Raw genomic sequence first — 15,122 nt, forward strand, 5'->3', positions numbered from 1 at the left:
TTCCTGTACACCTTGCTTAGATCTGGTGGAGTTAGCACACAGGGAGGCTAAGCTGAAAGGTGTTTTGGAGATAGGATCCCCCTTGGTCACTGGGAATCTATCACGGCTACTAGAGGTTGCCTCTTCTCACGAATAATGTCACATGGCCTTGGAAGAAAAGGAAATCTGCAATCTCACCAATGACTTGGCAACTGCTAGCAAGACGGTGGTTGTGCTTATAAAAATGCTCATAATACTGGGCAGCTCTGATGCTTGCCTTCCCTAGAACGTCCCTGAGTCCTCAGAATGAAAGATAACCCCCTGGCCCGCAAGTACTTGTCTGTGTCCAGACAGAGGGGCAGTGTTGTGACTTGCTTGGGCTGCTTTCCTGAGGCATAGTCACAGGATTGAGGGAAGCCTGATGCAGTTACAACCTGCACTGTGATAAAAGACCTTTGTGAAGATGAAGCCAAGAGGGGTTTCCCCAAAGAAGCCAAGTCATCATTGTCATCACCATCATCTGTAGGAAGAATATGAAACCCAGTCAAAGAGAGAAGCTGGAGATAAGAGCCAGATATGAGAGGCAACACTCGTAAATGTGAAACGGAATTGAAGCAAGTGGAGAAAAGTCATCTCCCCAGGAAAAGAATGCAGAGATCGGAGAGGGCTGGCAGGGCCTCGCAGGGCCACAATGAGATGTGAGGTTTTATGCTCACAGTTCATAATGTCCCAAGTGAAAGGAGCCCTGTGTTAAATGGTTCTCTGGGGCCAGCCCGGCAGGGTGGAGAGACACAGAGAAGGCAGCACCCAGTGTGATTCTCCAGGCAGTACTGCCAGCATCCAATGGGGATGATCACGGCAATAGCCATTACCCTCTAATATTTTTCTTTACCTCCACAATGAGTTTTGGCAAGAAAATAAAATGATACAATCAGTTTGAGAGTTCCTATAAAGCTAAAGCCTCACCTACCCTATAACCTAGCCAATTCCACTCCTAGGTATTTACCCAAGAAGATGAAAACATATGTTCACGCAAAGACATGAATATAAATTTCACAAGAGCTTTATTCACAAAGACTGGAAACAAACCAAGTTTCCATCAACAGGTGACTAGATAAACCAAGGGTGGCATGTCCACACAATGGAACGATATTCAGCAATAAAGAGGAATGTCCTATTGCCACATGCAACAACACTGATAATAGGTCTCTGCAACACTGCACTGTGCAAAAGAAGTCAGATATGGTATTGTCCATTTAGATGTAAACTAATCTGCAGAGGTGCTGAAAAATGGTTGACTAGATTCAGGCACAAAAAAAGACATTGGCTGCAAAGGGACACAGGGTGTTTTGGGAGGCTTTCTAAAGTTTATTTTAATGTTTTATTATGATAAAAAAACATATCATGAGATCTAGCCTCAAATTTCTAAGTGTATAGCACAGTACTGTTACTCATGTACGCACTACTGTACAAACAATTTCTAGAAGGTTTTCACTAGCACAGCTAAAAGTCTACCTACTGAACAACAGCCCATTTGTCCCTCTCCACAGTCCCTGGCAATCACTATTCAACTTTTTCTGCATCTATGTGCTTGACTACTTACAATAGGCCACGGAAATGGAATCATATAAATGTGCACTTTTGCAATTGGCTTTGTTCACTTAGCATGATGTCCTCAAGATTAATCCATGTTGTAGCATATGACAACATGGATTAAGGTGCTTTAATGTCTCCACACAAGGCGTTTTTGAGGTAAAGAAAAATTCTTCTGTCTTGATTGTGGTTATGGATACACAGAACAAAACTTTTCCTAACTCGTTGAGTTATACCCCTGAAATGGAAGCAGTCTATAATACACGATTATACCTTGATAAAGTTGATTTTTAAAAAAGAATGGGCTCTAACAACTAAGCCTATTGCTCCTAGTATCACTGCTGATACTAAAAACTCCCATTCATGGGCCTCCCTGGTGGCACAAGGGGTTAAGACGCAACCTATGAAGCCATAGCCACTGCAGCACAAGTTCGATCCCCAGCCAGGTAGCTACCCGCATGGTGCAGCAGACCTCTCCTGACTCACCCGCTGCTCCTCTCAGCAGTGTATCTCAGTCAATCTGCCTGCTCTGCTCCCCACTCTGTCTCTGGTGAATTCTCTCACCCCCCCCCACACACACACCTCTGGCCTGTACCCCAGTTCTTGTATACGAAAATAAATAAATCTTTTAAAAAATAAATAAAAATAAAAACTCCCATTCACAATTAGCTACTGAAGATCATACTCTGAGTCATTGCTAACCTCCCAAACCTAAGAGAAGTATCCAAGAACTACCTGCAACCCCCCCCCAAACTCCTGTGTCAATAATGGGGGTGGAGGGAGAAAAGGGGGAATCCTATGCTTCGATAATGCAAACAATGTAAAATATTAGCTCGATAAAAAATATTTTTTATAAAAGAATTGTAGGGCCTTCCTGTGTCACAGGGTTTAAGTCTCAGTGCTATCAAGCCATGGCCAGCTACTCTGTATGAGTTCAATCCAGCCAGGGAGCTGACCCACATGGCTCAGCAGACCTCTCCTGTCTCATCTGCTGCTCCCCTCAGCAGATTTGCATGTTCTGCTTCCCACTCTGTCTCTGAATCCTCTCACTTCCCACACCTCTGATCTACACTCCAGCTCTTGTATACATAAATAAATAAATCTTAAAAAAATAAATAAAAATAAAAAAAGAATCGTCCACCCAGGAAAAGTGGCTTTCAAGAATGAAAACAAATGATAGTTATGTTTTTTAAAAAAATCTGGACCACCAAGGAAATTGCTCTAATATACTTACTAAAGGATTTCAGAAGAAAGTCTTAGAGGCAAAAAGAAATAGTGTACAGAAAAAAAATGGTAAGTATATACATAACCCAAACCTATATTATCCTTATAAAGTCATCATACTATCAATAGTGTTTATATCGAGGTGTTTTTTCTCTTGCAGGGAAAATAATGAACAGTGTATAAATCAGAATAGGAAACATCAATGCTAAGGCATTTCAAAGTCCTTATATCATTGGTGGAGCTACTTCAACTGAGAAGTAATGAGTTAACATGCATGGTAACTTCTGTGCCCACACTCTGCCAGGAGCACCATTGCTCCATCAGTCAGAGAGGAAGTCCATGTGCTGAGAAGACTAATTACCATGACCTGCAGTGCTCTGACAAAGTCTCAGGGACATAGCCTCTCACCAAGTCTCCGCAATTTGATATTATAGGAGTTTTCCATTGTAGGAGGGAGGTTGCAGCTGTGGCTGAACCCAAAAAAAGAGGCATAATTATGATTTCATTTAAGATCTTCAGATGAAGAAGGTCGGTATCTTTCAGAGTATAAAATGATACTAAATTTCAAAGAATATCTTTGGATGGAATATGGAAGTTTGTCACTGACCTATGTTTCAGAACTATGAAACAGGAATATGTACACTAAGGAATAGCTACTATTGAAAAACAAGCAATTAAAACATTTTAAACTCATGGTAAAATTCAATGAAATAATAATTTAAATGTTAGAACTTGAACATGAAGTTCCTAAATAGTAGAAAAACAAAAAAAAAAAATAAGAAAGCACAGTCAATCAAATAATGCACTAAATGGCCAAATATAAGGGGGGAAAGAACATGGAAAAGTGGAGCAATAAAAATTTAAAAATAAAAAGTTGAAAATTAGTCCAGTATGTCCACTCAGAAAATACTAATCAATTAGGTTTGTCAGTTCAAAGAAAGAGACTGTCAGATTGGCCTTTTTAAATATTTAGTTGTATGCTATTTACAAAAGATATACCTAAAGCATGATAATATGGAATGCTTTCAATTAAATGAATGGATAAAATATATATGAAAACAACAAAGCAAAAACAGACCATTATAAAGCAGAGACATCCTGCAGGGGAGGCGGAGGGAAAGGGATCAGAGGGAGGGAGGGAGGAGCACAGGGGACTGAGGTGATGGTGCACAGGTGCACTGGTGAAGGAAACTCTATGGGGACTCACCTGAGGGGGTGGGGGAAGCAAATATTGCTTAAAAATGAACAATGATGTAAAATATACTTTTTTTTAATGTGAAAAAATACTAATGAAGGGAAATAGTGTAACTATATTTTATCAGCTCTAACCCCAGAGTTTCCATTTATAGAATTCAGACTGCTTGCACCCCTCAGCCATTGGAAAGTTAGGATATATGTATATTTCCTTCTCCTGGTCAATTAGCATCCCAGGGAAGATCATACCAATGCTCTCTCCTCCCACTCCTGAACATGTGACTAGAGAAAAATCATAAAAGCTGACCAGATTCCTGAGCTCGCCAGGCTCAGCCAGGCCCTCCCATCACGGGCCAATGCCTTTGCTGGCTCATTTTCAGTGCCTCTCGCAAACACCGTCCATTTTCCCAAGGCTGAACCTTCCTTGGCATTGCCATTCTCAACAGATCACCTGCCTCCACTTCCCTGAGGAAAATGTCATTTAACAGGAGCCCCTGCAACTTCCCTTCTCACACCAAGTCAGTGTCTGGGATTCTTCACTTGTCCCTATCAGCTTTCCTCCGAGAGAGAAACACCTTTAAGCCATCGATACAGAGGCAAAATTTGTAATGATGAAGTGTCCAACCAAACTCAACCCAACATGTGGATATGAGGTCCCAAATGTGCAAGAGCCATCATTTGGGGGCTCCAACACGTCTTCATGGAGGGTAGCTCCCTCCTCTGCTCTTCTTCCAATGGGATGTCAAGGAACCAACCCCAGCTAAGGCAGAACTCCACGAGGCACCCATGGGAGGTCATGGCCCCAGGCAGGCTCTCCAGCATGCCTCATCCTGTGTGGGATCCTCCCTCTCATTTATGCTTCTCCTACCTTGTTTGATTGTTTGATTACATGGTTCCCCTTTCTCACATTTATATATTCAAGCTTTCTTTCTTCTTCAGATCCTTACCCTTAATTTAAAAATACACTTAAAGTTCTTCCATTCTAAATTGTCCCACTTTCAATCCTGCTAATCCTCTAGCATTGCCTTAAAAGTTTCCTTTCCTGCCCAGGCAACGTCCTTGAGAAAGTAGCTAAGGTAGACCTCCACTAGGCACTGCTTGATCTTAACACTTCAACCAAATAGCTTCCTCAAACACACCAGCTTGCTCCTGGCAGAAGGTCTTGCACTCACGGTGCCCTCAACCCGCAGGACTCGTTCCCCCAATAATGGTCGCCCCCCTCACCTCCTCCAAATCCGTTCAGTATCCCATTCTCATCCTGACCTATCCTAATTCCTCACAACTCCTGATTCCCCCTTAGTCTCTGCTGCTTTTCCCATTTTTTGTAACACTTATCACCTTCTTGCATACTACATAATATAAATACGAATTTGTTTCTCTTAGCTAGAATGTAAACTTTTCAAAGGCTTTTGTTTTGTTCACTGATATATCCCAGCGCCTGGCACATACTCAAGGTGTTGAATGAATAATGACACCTTATGACTCCGTCAAGCACAACGCTTTTTATTTTGTTTTTTTAAATTTTTTACATCATTGTTCATTCTTAAACAATATTTGCTTCCCCCCACCCCCTCAGGTGTAGTCCCCAGAGTTTCCTTCACCAAGGCACCTGTGCACCATCACCTCAGTCCCCTGTGCTCCTCCCTCCCGCCCTCTGATCCCTCTCCCTCTTCCTCCCCTGCAGGATGTCTCTGGTTTATAATTGTCTGTTTTTGCTTTGTTGTGTTTTGTACTGTTACTATTTGTTTATACTGATGTCTTATTGGGTTCCCTACACTCCTGCTACAAGTGAAACCATCTGATATTTTTCTTTTTCCTTCTGGCTTATTTCACTGAGCATAATTCCTTCTAGTTCCATCCACGTTGCTGTGAATGGCATGAGTTTATCTTTTTTGATTGCTGAGTAATACTCTATTGTGTATTTATGTCATATCTTATTGATCCAGTCATCTATTTTTGGGCATTTGGGTTGTTTCCAGGTTTTACCTATTCTGAATAGCGCTGCAATAAACATAGGGGTACAGGTGTTCTTTTGAATCAAAGTTTCTGTGTCCTTTGGTAGATCCCTAATAGTGGAATTGCCAGGTTGTATGGTAGCTCCATTTTTAGTAGACTGAGGAACCTTCAGACAGCTTTCCATAGTGGTTGGACTAGTGTGCACCCCCAACAGCAATGTAGGAGAGTTCCTTTTTCACCACATCCTCGCCAACATTTGCTGTTACTTGTTTTTTTTTTTTGATATGGGCCATTCATACTGATATAAGGTGGTATCTCAATGTGGTTTTAATTTGCATTTCCCTGATGATAAGGGACATTGAACATTTTTTCATATGCCTGTTGGCCATTTGCATTTCCTCTTTGGAGAAATATCTTTTAAGTTCTTCTGCCCATTTCTTGACAGGATTGTTTATTTTGTTTTTGTGGAGCCGTGTGAGTTCTTTGTATATCTTTGTGATCAGTCCCTTATCAGTTGACTGGAAGCACAAAGCTCTTTATTTTTTTTTATTTGATCATTTCACAAATATACATGCATTTATTAGGTGAAATCTAAATTGTAACATTTTTCAATAATAATTATAGAGTATTTAGTAGTTTCTGAGCCTGACCCAAGATGACACGTGTATTTCACATCTTATCATGGACCAAATACTATTTTAGACTCTGGGGATATAGTTACAATCTACATAGATACATTTGGTCTCCTGCATTTGTTTAGCAATTTCCAGTAAGAGAAAATTTTCCTTTTCCTCTCCAAGTCTAGGCTAACGACTCGGTCACAAGCTATTTATTTATTTATTTATTTATTTATTTATTTATTTATTTATTTATTTATTTATTTATTTATTTATTTATTTATTTATTTTAATAAATTTTATTTTTATATTCCCCCTACAATTTCAATCCCCTTATTTTGACCCCAATCCCTCCACTCCCTGCCATCCACCCCCCATAAAGTGTCTCTGGTTCATAGTTTTTTGTTGATTTTGATTTTCACTTTCTTATAGTTATTCATTTTCCTGGTCCCTTATTTAAGTTTTCTAGATTCCTGCTATGATTGGCGGTCACGCTTCCAAGGACGTCTGAGCCTGAATTAAGACATTTGCGCTACTCTCTGGCTCCATCTGGTGGCAGCTGCGCAGACTGCGTTGATCCTCTTCCAGCGCGGTCCCAAGTTTCTCGGAACTATGCAGCCTAATTATCAGAGTGCGCACCGGACCGAAATCGAGAGCACAAACGCCGGAAGAAATTACAAGCAGAGCAGGAAACCATAGTGCCCCGAGAAGCCCCGTCAGCAGCCAATAGGCACCGAGACCCGGTTGACTGAGTGGCCGTCCAGCCTATCGGGCTCCCGATTCTCGCCCTCTCGCTCCCTTCCGCTCCCGACTCCGTCTCTTCTCGCCAAGATGGCCACGCCGACGGTGCCGGCGAGTGCTCCTGCCGCCACGCCAGCCCCCGCTCCGGCTGCGGCTCCAGCCTCAGCCCCGGCCCCGGCCTCGGCGCCGGCCCCGACCCCCGCCCCGGCCTCAGCGCCAGCGGCCGCACCGGCTTCTGCCCCGGCGCCGGCTCCAGCCCCGACGCCGGCCCCAGCTTCATCCGCAGACCCGGCGGCGGCGGCGGCTGCGGCTCCGACCGCGGCTCCGGGCCAGCCCCCGGCCTCGGCGCCGGCCCCCGCGCAGGCCCCGGCGCAGTCGCTGCCCGGCCCTGCGCTCCCAGGCCCCTTCCCGGGAGGCCGCGTGGTCCGGCTGCACCCGGTCATTTTGGCCTCCATCGTGGACAGCTACGAGAGACGCAACGAGGGTGCCGCCCGGGTTATCGGGACGCTGCTGGGTGAGTGATGGGAGGAAACTGACGTTCTTTTACCTCGCGCCTCCCTTTTGTCTCACTGCGCTCTCCTCCCATTCTCAGTGGGCTCTTAACCGTGTCTCCATCCCACCTCTCGCTGCCACTTACCTTCCTCAGACATCTCAGCTTTCTTGCAAATTGCTCTCACTTTGGGCGACATACAGTTGTATAAGCAGTAGTTGTTTATGGAAGAAATATTGTGTGCCACGTGGCCTATGTTTTCTTTTTAAATCTTCCCAAAAGTATTGAAAGTCAAGTATGACCAGCCCAAGTCTACCAAAAATGAATTCACCGGCTAAGAAGACTTGACTGCCTGGGCCCAGTGACCACGTTTTTCTCCCTTAGCCACTGACCAAATGTCTTTATTTTCCAGAAGTAAATAGAAGTTAATTACAAATATATATATATATATATATATATAGAGAGAGAGAGAGAGAGAGAGAGAGAGCGCGAGCGCTAGCAACTGTGCAAAGGAAGGAGTGGGATAATGTTGGTTTACGAGTGTTTCAATAATCTGCTTTCCTAAACATTTAAGCCTGATGCTCTTTTTCCCTTATCAGAACTGTGTCTGATTCCCCATTTGATGCAAATGCTAGTGTCTGTTTATGATATTGCTTAACCTTCAAGTCAAGAAATAACCAGTTCTCTTCCCATTTCTTAAACTTGATGGATACATTTTATATGGTCAAGTAACCAGTAAAACTGAAAAGCCCCAAAGAGGGATTTTTGATAATAAACCCTTTCCCTGGGGACTTCTGATCCCATCAAATTCATTTTTATTCCGTCTTAGTCGCAGATTTAGACAAGTTTGTGAATCCACTCTGATCAATTACATATTATTTCTTTGTTCGTTTGAACGTGCCTTTTACTGTAGAAGACAGTTGGTGTATTGCAAAGAGGGCAAAATTTGCAGACATATTCAGCCAAATATTAGCCATATAACTTGGGACAAATTACCTACTCTAGTTCCTTCAGGGGCTACCTGAGGCTTAGTCTTTGAGAACTAAATTACTACAGAGAGCAGCTAACAGCTGGTGCACACTAGATACGAAATAGCTGTTGGTAGCCATCCTCTACATCAGGCCTTACACCACCCCTAATACATGAATATCCTCCCTTTCTTTATCTATCTTTGAGGGATATCTTTGGAGCATTTTACAGAGATTACCTTCTAAATATTGCATGGTTTTTCTCAGTTGAAGCCTTTGTATTCTCTTTGTCATGAGTGTCTTTCCTGCTCTCCATTTAAGTTCCACTCATCTTCCAGGTTCCCAATTAAAGTTTGCAGTGTCCAGTATCAGTTCGCAAACCCTTGCCCTTAGTCCCATCCTCATCCGCATTGTCAGCCTCCCAGAGTGTGAGTGGTGTGGTCTGTGGCCATCCTCTCCTTTGAACTTCTGTAAAAAATAGTTGTGTGTCACTACCTTGGCATTTAAAGCTATGCTATGCAGATCTTCCTAGCTCACTGGAGGTGTTTAACTAAAGAAACAACTACCCACCCAAGGTTTATGTCAGTGCCCCAAGTTATAGCAACAGTAATCTAAAGCTTCAGATTCTAGACTGGAATGAAGCATAGATTCTGTTTACTAGGAACATACAGATTTTCTCAGATGATTCATGAAGCATTTCATTTGGTTAAATAGTCACTGATGCCTCTTATGTGCCATAAATCTGTTAGGTATTTAGAGTTCAAAATTTAATAAGACGTGCTCTGCTTTGACTTTAAATCCAAGGTAAAGATATACTCTCACACATAAACAGAATATAGTGTGATAAGTGCACTAACAGAAGGTAGCATGGTAGATGGAAATACAGAGGACTTTGCTATTTCAGAAACTTAAAGTGGTCAAGTTTAAATGCTGAAGAAAATTCTAAGGAGGTAAAGAATATCTGTTGAATTTGGGGACACAGTTTCAGCTAAAGAAGCAAAACCATAGTGAAGTAGATTGAGTCACTAATGGAGATAGGAAACATGGTCTTTGATGGAGGGAGATGCACTTAAAGCTTGTGGTGGGAGGTGCCAGTAGATTAAGGGAAAATGAAGATATCAAGGCACCAGCAGTTTTTGTGAAGTCAAGAGAAAAAAAATGGGAGTAAAGGTTTCAGAACCTGAAGAGTACGAGTCAGTGGTAGAAGACTAACATTGGTGTTCCAGGTTCAGAGTTGAAGGTCTCTGATGATCAGATGAATATTCTGACGATTGCATCAGATTGCTAAAGGGAGATGCAGATAAAGCTACCTAAACTTGTGCTCTGAGACTAGGCTACTATCTGGGTGGTCTTTGTAAACATTAAAATCTTCTAGTATCCGCAGATTAAAGAATAAGGAGATGATCTGAAAACTAAAAAGTGAAGTTCATAGGGTGAAGATGTGGAGCAGGACTGGTAGCAGGAAGTTGCACATAGGAGACCTTGCGAATGAAGAATAGACCCTGTGTGTTGCTGGCTAAAAGGAGTTGGAGGTGACTCCAGAGTTTCAGTTCTCTGGAGAACCCTGGTCCCATCGATGTACATGGCTGAACTTAGGGCTAATGAGTTCAGTGACTTTGAGGAGACGTAAAGCATTTGGAAAGTGGTTGGTGACTGTTGGGTGCCCTACGGTTATAGAACTCCTGGCCACTTCTCTCTCACAGGAACCGTTGACAAGCACTCAGTGGAGGTGACCAACTGCTTCTCAGTGCCACATAATGAGTCAGAAGATGAGGTGAGTGAGAATTTTGAACTGGCCTGGTGACGTCCACAGCTGTGGGTGTGCTGGGCTCCCCTGCCGGCCCCTTCCAGACATTTGCTCATAAATAGAGCTCCTACAATTCAAAGAACTTCCTCTCTTTTATGCATACACCCAGGTCTCTTCTGTCTTTTGGGGTCACCTCTTGTCCCTTGTTAACACATTTTTGTACGGACTTACAGTTTCTTAGCTTCCTTTCTTGTCTTCCTTCATAGGTGGCTGTTGACATGGAATTTGCTAAGAACATGTATGAATTGCACAAGAAAGTCTCTCCAAATGAGCTCATCCTGGGTTGGTAAGTTGGGGGGGTTGGCGGTGACGGGGCATAATACATAATTGTCTCAGTGATTGTCAAAGTCTTCTGCACCAGAGTAGATAAAATATGCTCTCTTTGGGGACAGAGTTGAAAGCATGGTGGCTCAAGAAGCTATGGATTGAGTGTGTTTTGCTGGCAATTCTGACACTGAGGCCAAGACCAAGAATTTTTCTCTTGAATTGTAACTTACTGAGGAGGTTTCCTTTTTTTTTTTTTTTTTGCCTTGCTGATGACTTGGCATCTTCAAGAGCTGTAAGTCAGCCTTTGATGTGATACAGTCAGTATTTTTTTTTTTGTTTTTGGCATTTGATGTCTCGCTGGGTATCTCTAGCTTCCAGTATCTAGAGCTAGCCACACCATGGCCTTATTTGGTATTATTGTCACATTTAGACACAAATCTACAACCATATTGCCTTTTCCAGGTACGCTACGGGCCATGACATCACAGAGCACTCCGTACTGATCCACGAGTACTACAGCCGGGAAGCCCCCAACCCCATTCACCTCACTGTGGACACGAGCCTCCAGAATGGCCGCATGAGCATCAAGGCCTACGTCAGGTGACCTACGTCAATTTTGTGACACACCAGCATGGAAGGCTGACTAGAGCTTACTGTGCCTGGAGACACCCCCACCGCTACCCCAACAAGTTTAATCATTCAGCTTGTAACTCAACTGCCTCCTGAGAAGCCCATGCTTGTTCTCAGCAGTTCACATTAGAAGGCTTTTACTGTGACACAGAATCTGTTCCTGAAATCTCACTGATCCTAGTTGTACTCATTACTCTTAAGAAATTTCAGGTGGCAGCTCTTTGGGTAAGCCATCCTGCATCATCTTTCCTAGAGTCCAGCTCTCCACAGCTCCCACAGCCCGTCCTTACATGGTATTCTGCCATATCTTTCAGAGTGTTCACTGCCTTTCTGAGTTTCCCTTTATTTTTGTCACTATCCCTGGGGCAGAGCACAGAATTCAGAGTAGTACAGATTAAAAGACAACTGTCCTTGTGTTGAATACGTCTGTTTGCCCAAAATTAGTTCAGTTTTGATAACAATAACTTTGCAATGTTTACCCATTGAGCTGCAGGCAGTTGAATGCCTATGGCAGGGGGTATTGGGAAAGACCCTGGTGGCACACTGATGAGAACTCCTGGGGGAGTTGGAGGGTTTTTTGTTTTGGTTAGACTGAAGACATTTGTTAGTGTATCTCTTACACTGCTCAACTGTTGTTTCTGGTCTGACATGGATGGTAACAAGTTAGCCCATTATATAGTAGGACAAAGGTGCTGGATGCCAAGTCCTTGCAGGCCGGTAGTTTATTGATGAACTGTGACCATTACATCATTTCTTGGCCTTTCCAGATAATTCCTCAAGTTCCAGATGAAAATGGAGAGTTGACATAGTAAAAGCAAGATTACTTTATAGTTACTATTTTACTTCTGGAGAATCTGGTTTCAGAAAAGACCCATCCTGTCTCTTCTTTCCTAGGCAGCTAGTTCCACAGGCAAATCTGGTACCTACCCTCTCATACTGAAATTGCCAGTGTGTGAAGTAACCCTGGCAAGGGACCAGGCCACGTCCAAAAGCTGAGTCCCCTTGAGTGCCTGGCCAGGGGTTTGGTGTGGAAAATGAGCTAAGGAAGAGACTGACTTGCTAGTGTGATACTCTTGGGGTTCAAGCACCTCATCTGGAGTAGACATGGGAACCTCTCCCAATGCTGTCTGTTTACTTTGATTTCTCTCTCCCTAGCACTTTAATGGGTGTCCCCGGGAGGACCATGGGGGTGATGTTCACACCTCTGACGGTGAAGTATGCGTATTATGACACTGAGCGCATTGGAGGTGAGTAACCTTCCCTCATCCTCTTTAGAGACCTTTAGCATTTTTCATCGTAGGGTTACTGCTCTGTAACAGGACAGAGGCCCTTAGGGCATTTAAATAGGAACCATTGATCTAAATTTTGTGAGAACTAAAGTCAGAGTCATTCTCCTATATACATGAGATTCAGGGCATCACTTAAAAACTGTTAGAGGTGGGATATTATCGGCACCAGAGGCTACATGACCATTCATCAGAGACTGAGCCAGTGAATAGCACAGCAGGTAAAGGAGCTGAATTCTTCTCAGGAGAAAAAAAGGCTAATAATGGCAGAGCAGGGGATTTTGGGGAAAGTTGACTGAGTCCAGAGGGAGGTGGAAGTTTAGCAGAGTGGTTAGCTGAAGGGATGACCGAGTTCTCTGTGTCTCTCCTACCCCCCAAACCCACTCCCACAGTTGACCTGATCATGAAGACTTGTTTTAGCCCTAATCGGGTGATCGGACTCTCGAGTGACTTGCAGCAAGTAGGAGGGGCGTCGGCTCGCATCCAGGATGCCCTGAGCACAGTGTTGCAGTATGCAGAGGACGTACTGGTGAGAAGGGGAAGGAGAGGCAGAAGGAGGGCATGGATTTCCAGTCTGAAATTGAAATGGCTGAGAGATGCTGGTGAAATGATTGTCCTACTGGTGGGAATTAACTGAGCCTCATGGAGTTTTTGTTTGGTGCTTAGTCTGGAAAGGTGTCAGCTGACAATACCGTGGGCCGCTTCTTGATGAGTCTGGTTAACCAAGTACCCAAAATAGTTCCCGATGACTTCGAGACCATGCTCAACAGCAACATCAACGTGAGTGCCATTCTGGCTTTCTGGGAGCCTGTGCCTTTCTCCATCTCCGCACATACACATCTAACTATGAAGAGAGTTGGGGGAGAGTGCCCAGAGGAGATAGGGCTTTGCCTTTGGTCCCCTTGCAGTCCAGACTGAGAGGAGGAAAGGTTAGCATGTGTGGTCACACTCTCTTTTCCTTCCTTGTCTCCACTGGCTCAGGTACTGCTGATGCTACTGTGACTTCTTGTCTCAATCCATGGTTCACAGGAAAGCTAAAACTCCGGGGTTTTGAAAATACTATTTCTTAATTTTCACTCTCTGAGTTATAGACAGTCTACCACACTTCCCCTAACATTCAGCCCTTGAGTCTCAGCCGAAGCCCTCATCTGTCAGTTTATCATGGGAATGTGCTCTTAAGCATTTCCTACCTGTCTTACACCTTCAACTCCAGCTCCACTTTTCCCAGCTGTCATTACTCAGGACTGTCCTTCACCCATTGTTCACCGTGGAGCTGGCCCAAACCAGTCTTTCTGCCCCCTTTCCACCCAGCCCCTTACTCATTGTGGTTTCTTTCTCTCCCAGGACCTGCTGATGGTAACCTACCTGGCCAATCTCACGCAGTCCCAGATTGCCCTCAATGAAAAACTTGTAAACCTATGAACGGGCCCCAGGCTGCCTTCCCACCGCTCTGGGCCCAGTGCTAGGACTCAGCATGGAGTGAGGTGGAATGGTTTCTTTTTGGCTTGAGCCACACTGCTTATGACTCTAAATAAATATATGCTATCTTTTATAAATGAATTCTATCTTATGTGAGTTTTCTACTTGGTGAAAGGAAGAAAACTATTCTAGAGCCCATAGAGAAATCAGGAAATCAGTGCCCCAGGAAGAAACTGGTTGTGTTTGGCGTGACTTGTCATTAGTACTTGTACCCACAGCCCAAGCCATCTCAGCTGACCCCTGACCAGGTACCTGCCTGAGCACACTGGTTTCACAGGGGTACTTACTTCCCCTTGCTTTTTTCCTGTGCTCAGAGCACACTGCCTCTCCAAGGGAAAAAAATTTTACTATTGTATTTCTGTTCCATAGCATCTTATTTCGGTGGCAGCAGAGGGCTGCCTTTTGCACAATTTGAAGTACCGGAAGCATGTGACTGAGAGGGAACACAGACCAAGCACAATGCTGGTAGAGAGACAGTCCATGCCATGGTGAGGATTAACTGCTTTACCAACTTTTTCTTTTGGTTTTCACTCAGGAAAGGTATCAACAAACCCTTTCTGGATGAAATGTTAAGAATCCAGGGAGGGAAAATAATTTTAAAAATTGGATACTTGATCTGAACTGAAAGTAGAGCATATGGTCAGTGTTTTACAGTACTTGGATAGCAAGGATGGAACTGTTTGCCGCTGTTGTCTTGGGAAGCAGAATTTGAAGCTGTAGGTTAAGTTTAAAGTTACTTTCCCCAAACCTCAGGAAATGCTCTGGTGCTGTCTGCAGTGAGAGTAGCCTTGGGTAATGTTGAGACTGTGAGGTGTGTTATATATTGGAGTGAAAAGTTGAATAAGGCAACTGAGTGTCTTCCGAATTCTGGTTCTGAGATAGGAAACCTCA

General features: G+C 43.7%; 1 protein-coding gene across 1 annotated transcript; it reads left to right on the forward strand.

Annotated features, from left to right (window-relative positions):
- Positions 1–7,394: 7,394 nt before the first annotated feature.
- EIF3F (eukaryotic translation initiation factor 3 subunit F) lies at positions 7,395–14,225 on the forward strand (the record flags this gene model as incomplete). The annotated part of the gene is made up of 8 exons (XM_084249162.1): positions 7,395–7,818; positions 10,466–10,536; positions 10,776–10,855; positions 11,299–11,436; positions 12,622–12,713; positions 13,145–13,281; positions 13,419–13,532; positions 14,097–14,225. 8 exons carry the CDS (start codon positions 7,395–7,397, stop codon positions 14,172–14,174), a joined length of 1,134 nt encoding a protein of 377 aa, XP_084105288.1. The 3' UTR covers positions 14,175–14,225.
- Positions 14,226–15,122: the final 897 nt, after the last annotated feature.

This window comes from Talpa europaea (assembly GCF_964194135.1).
Source record: "Talpa europaea genome assembly, chromosome: 1".
Classification (NCBI taxonomy): domain Eukaryota; kingdom Metazoa; phylum Chordata; class Mammalia; order Eulipotyphla; family Talpidae; genus Talpa; species Talpa europaea.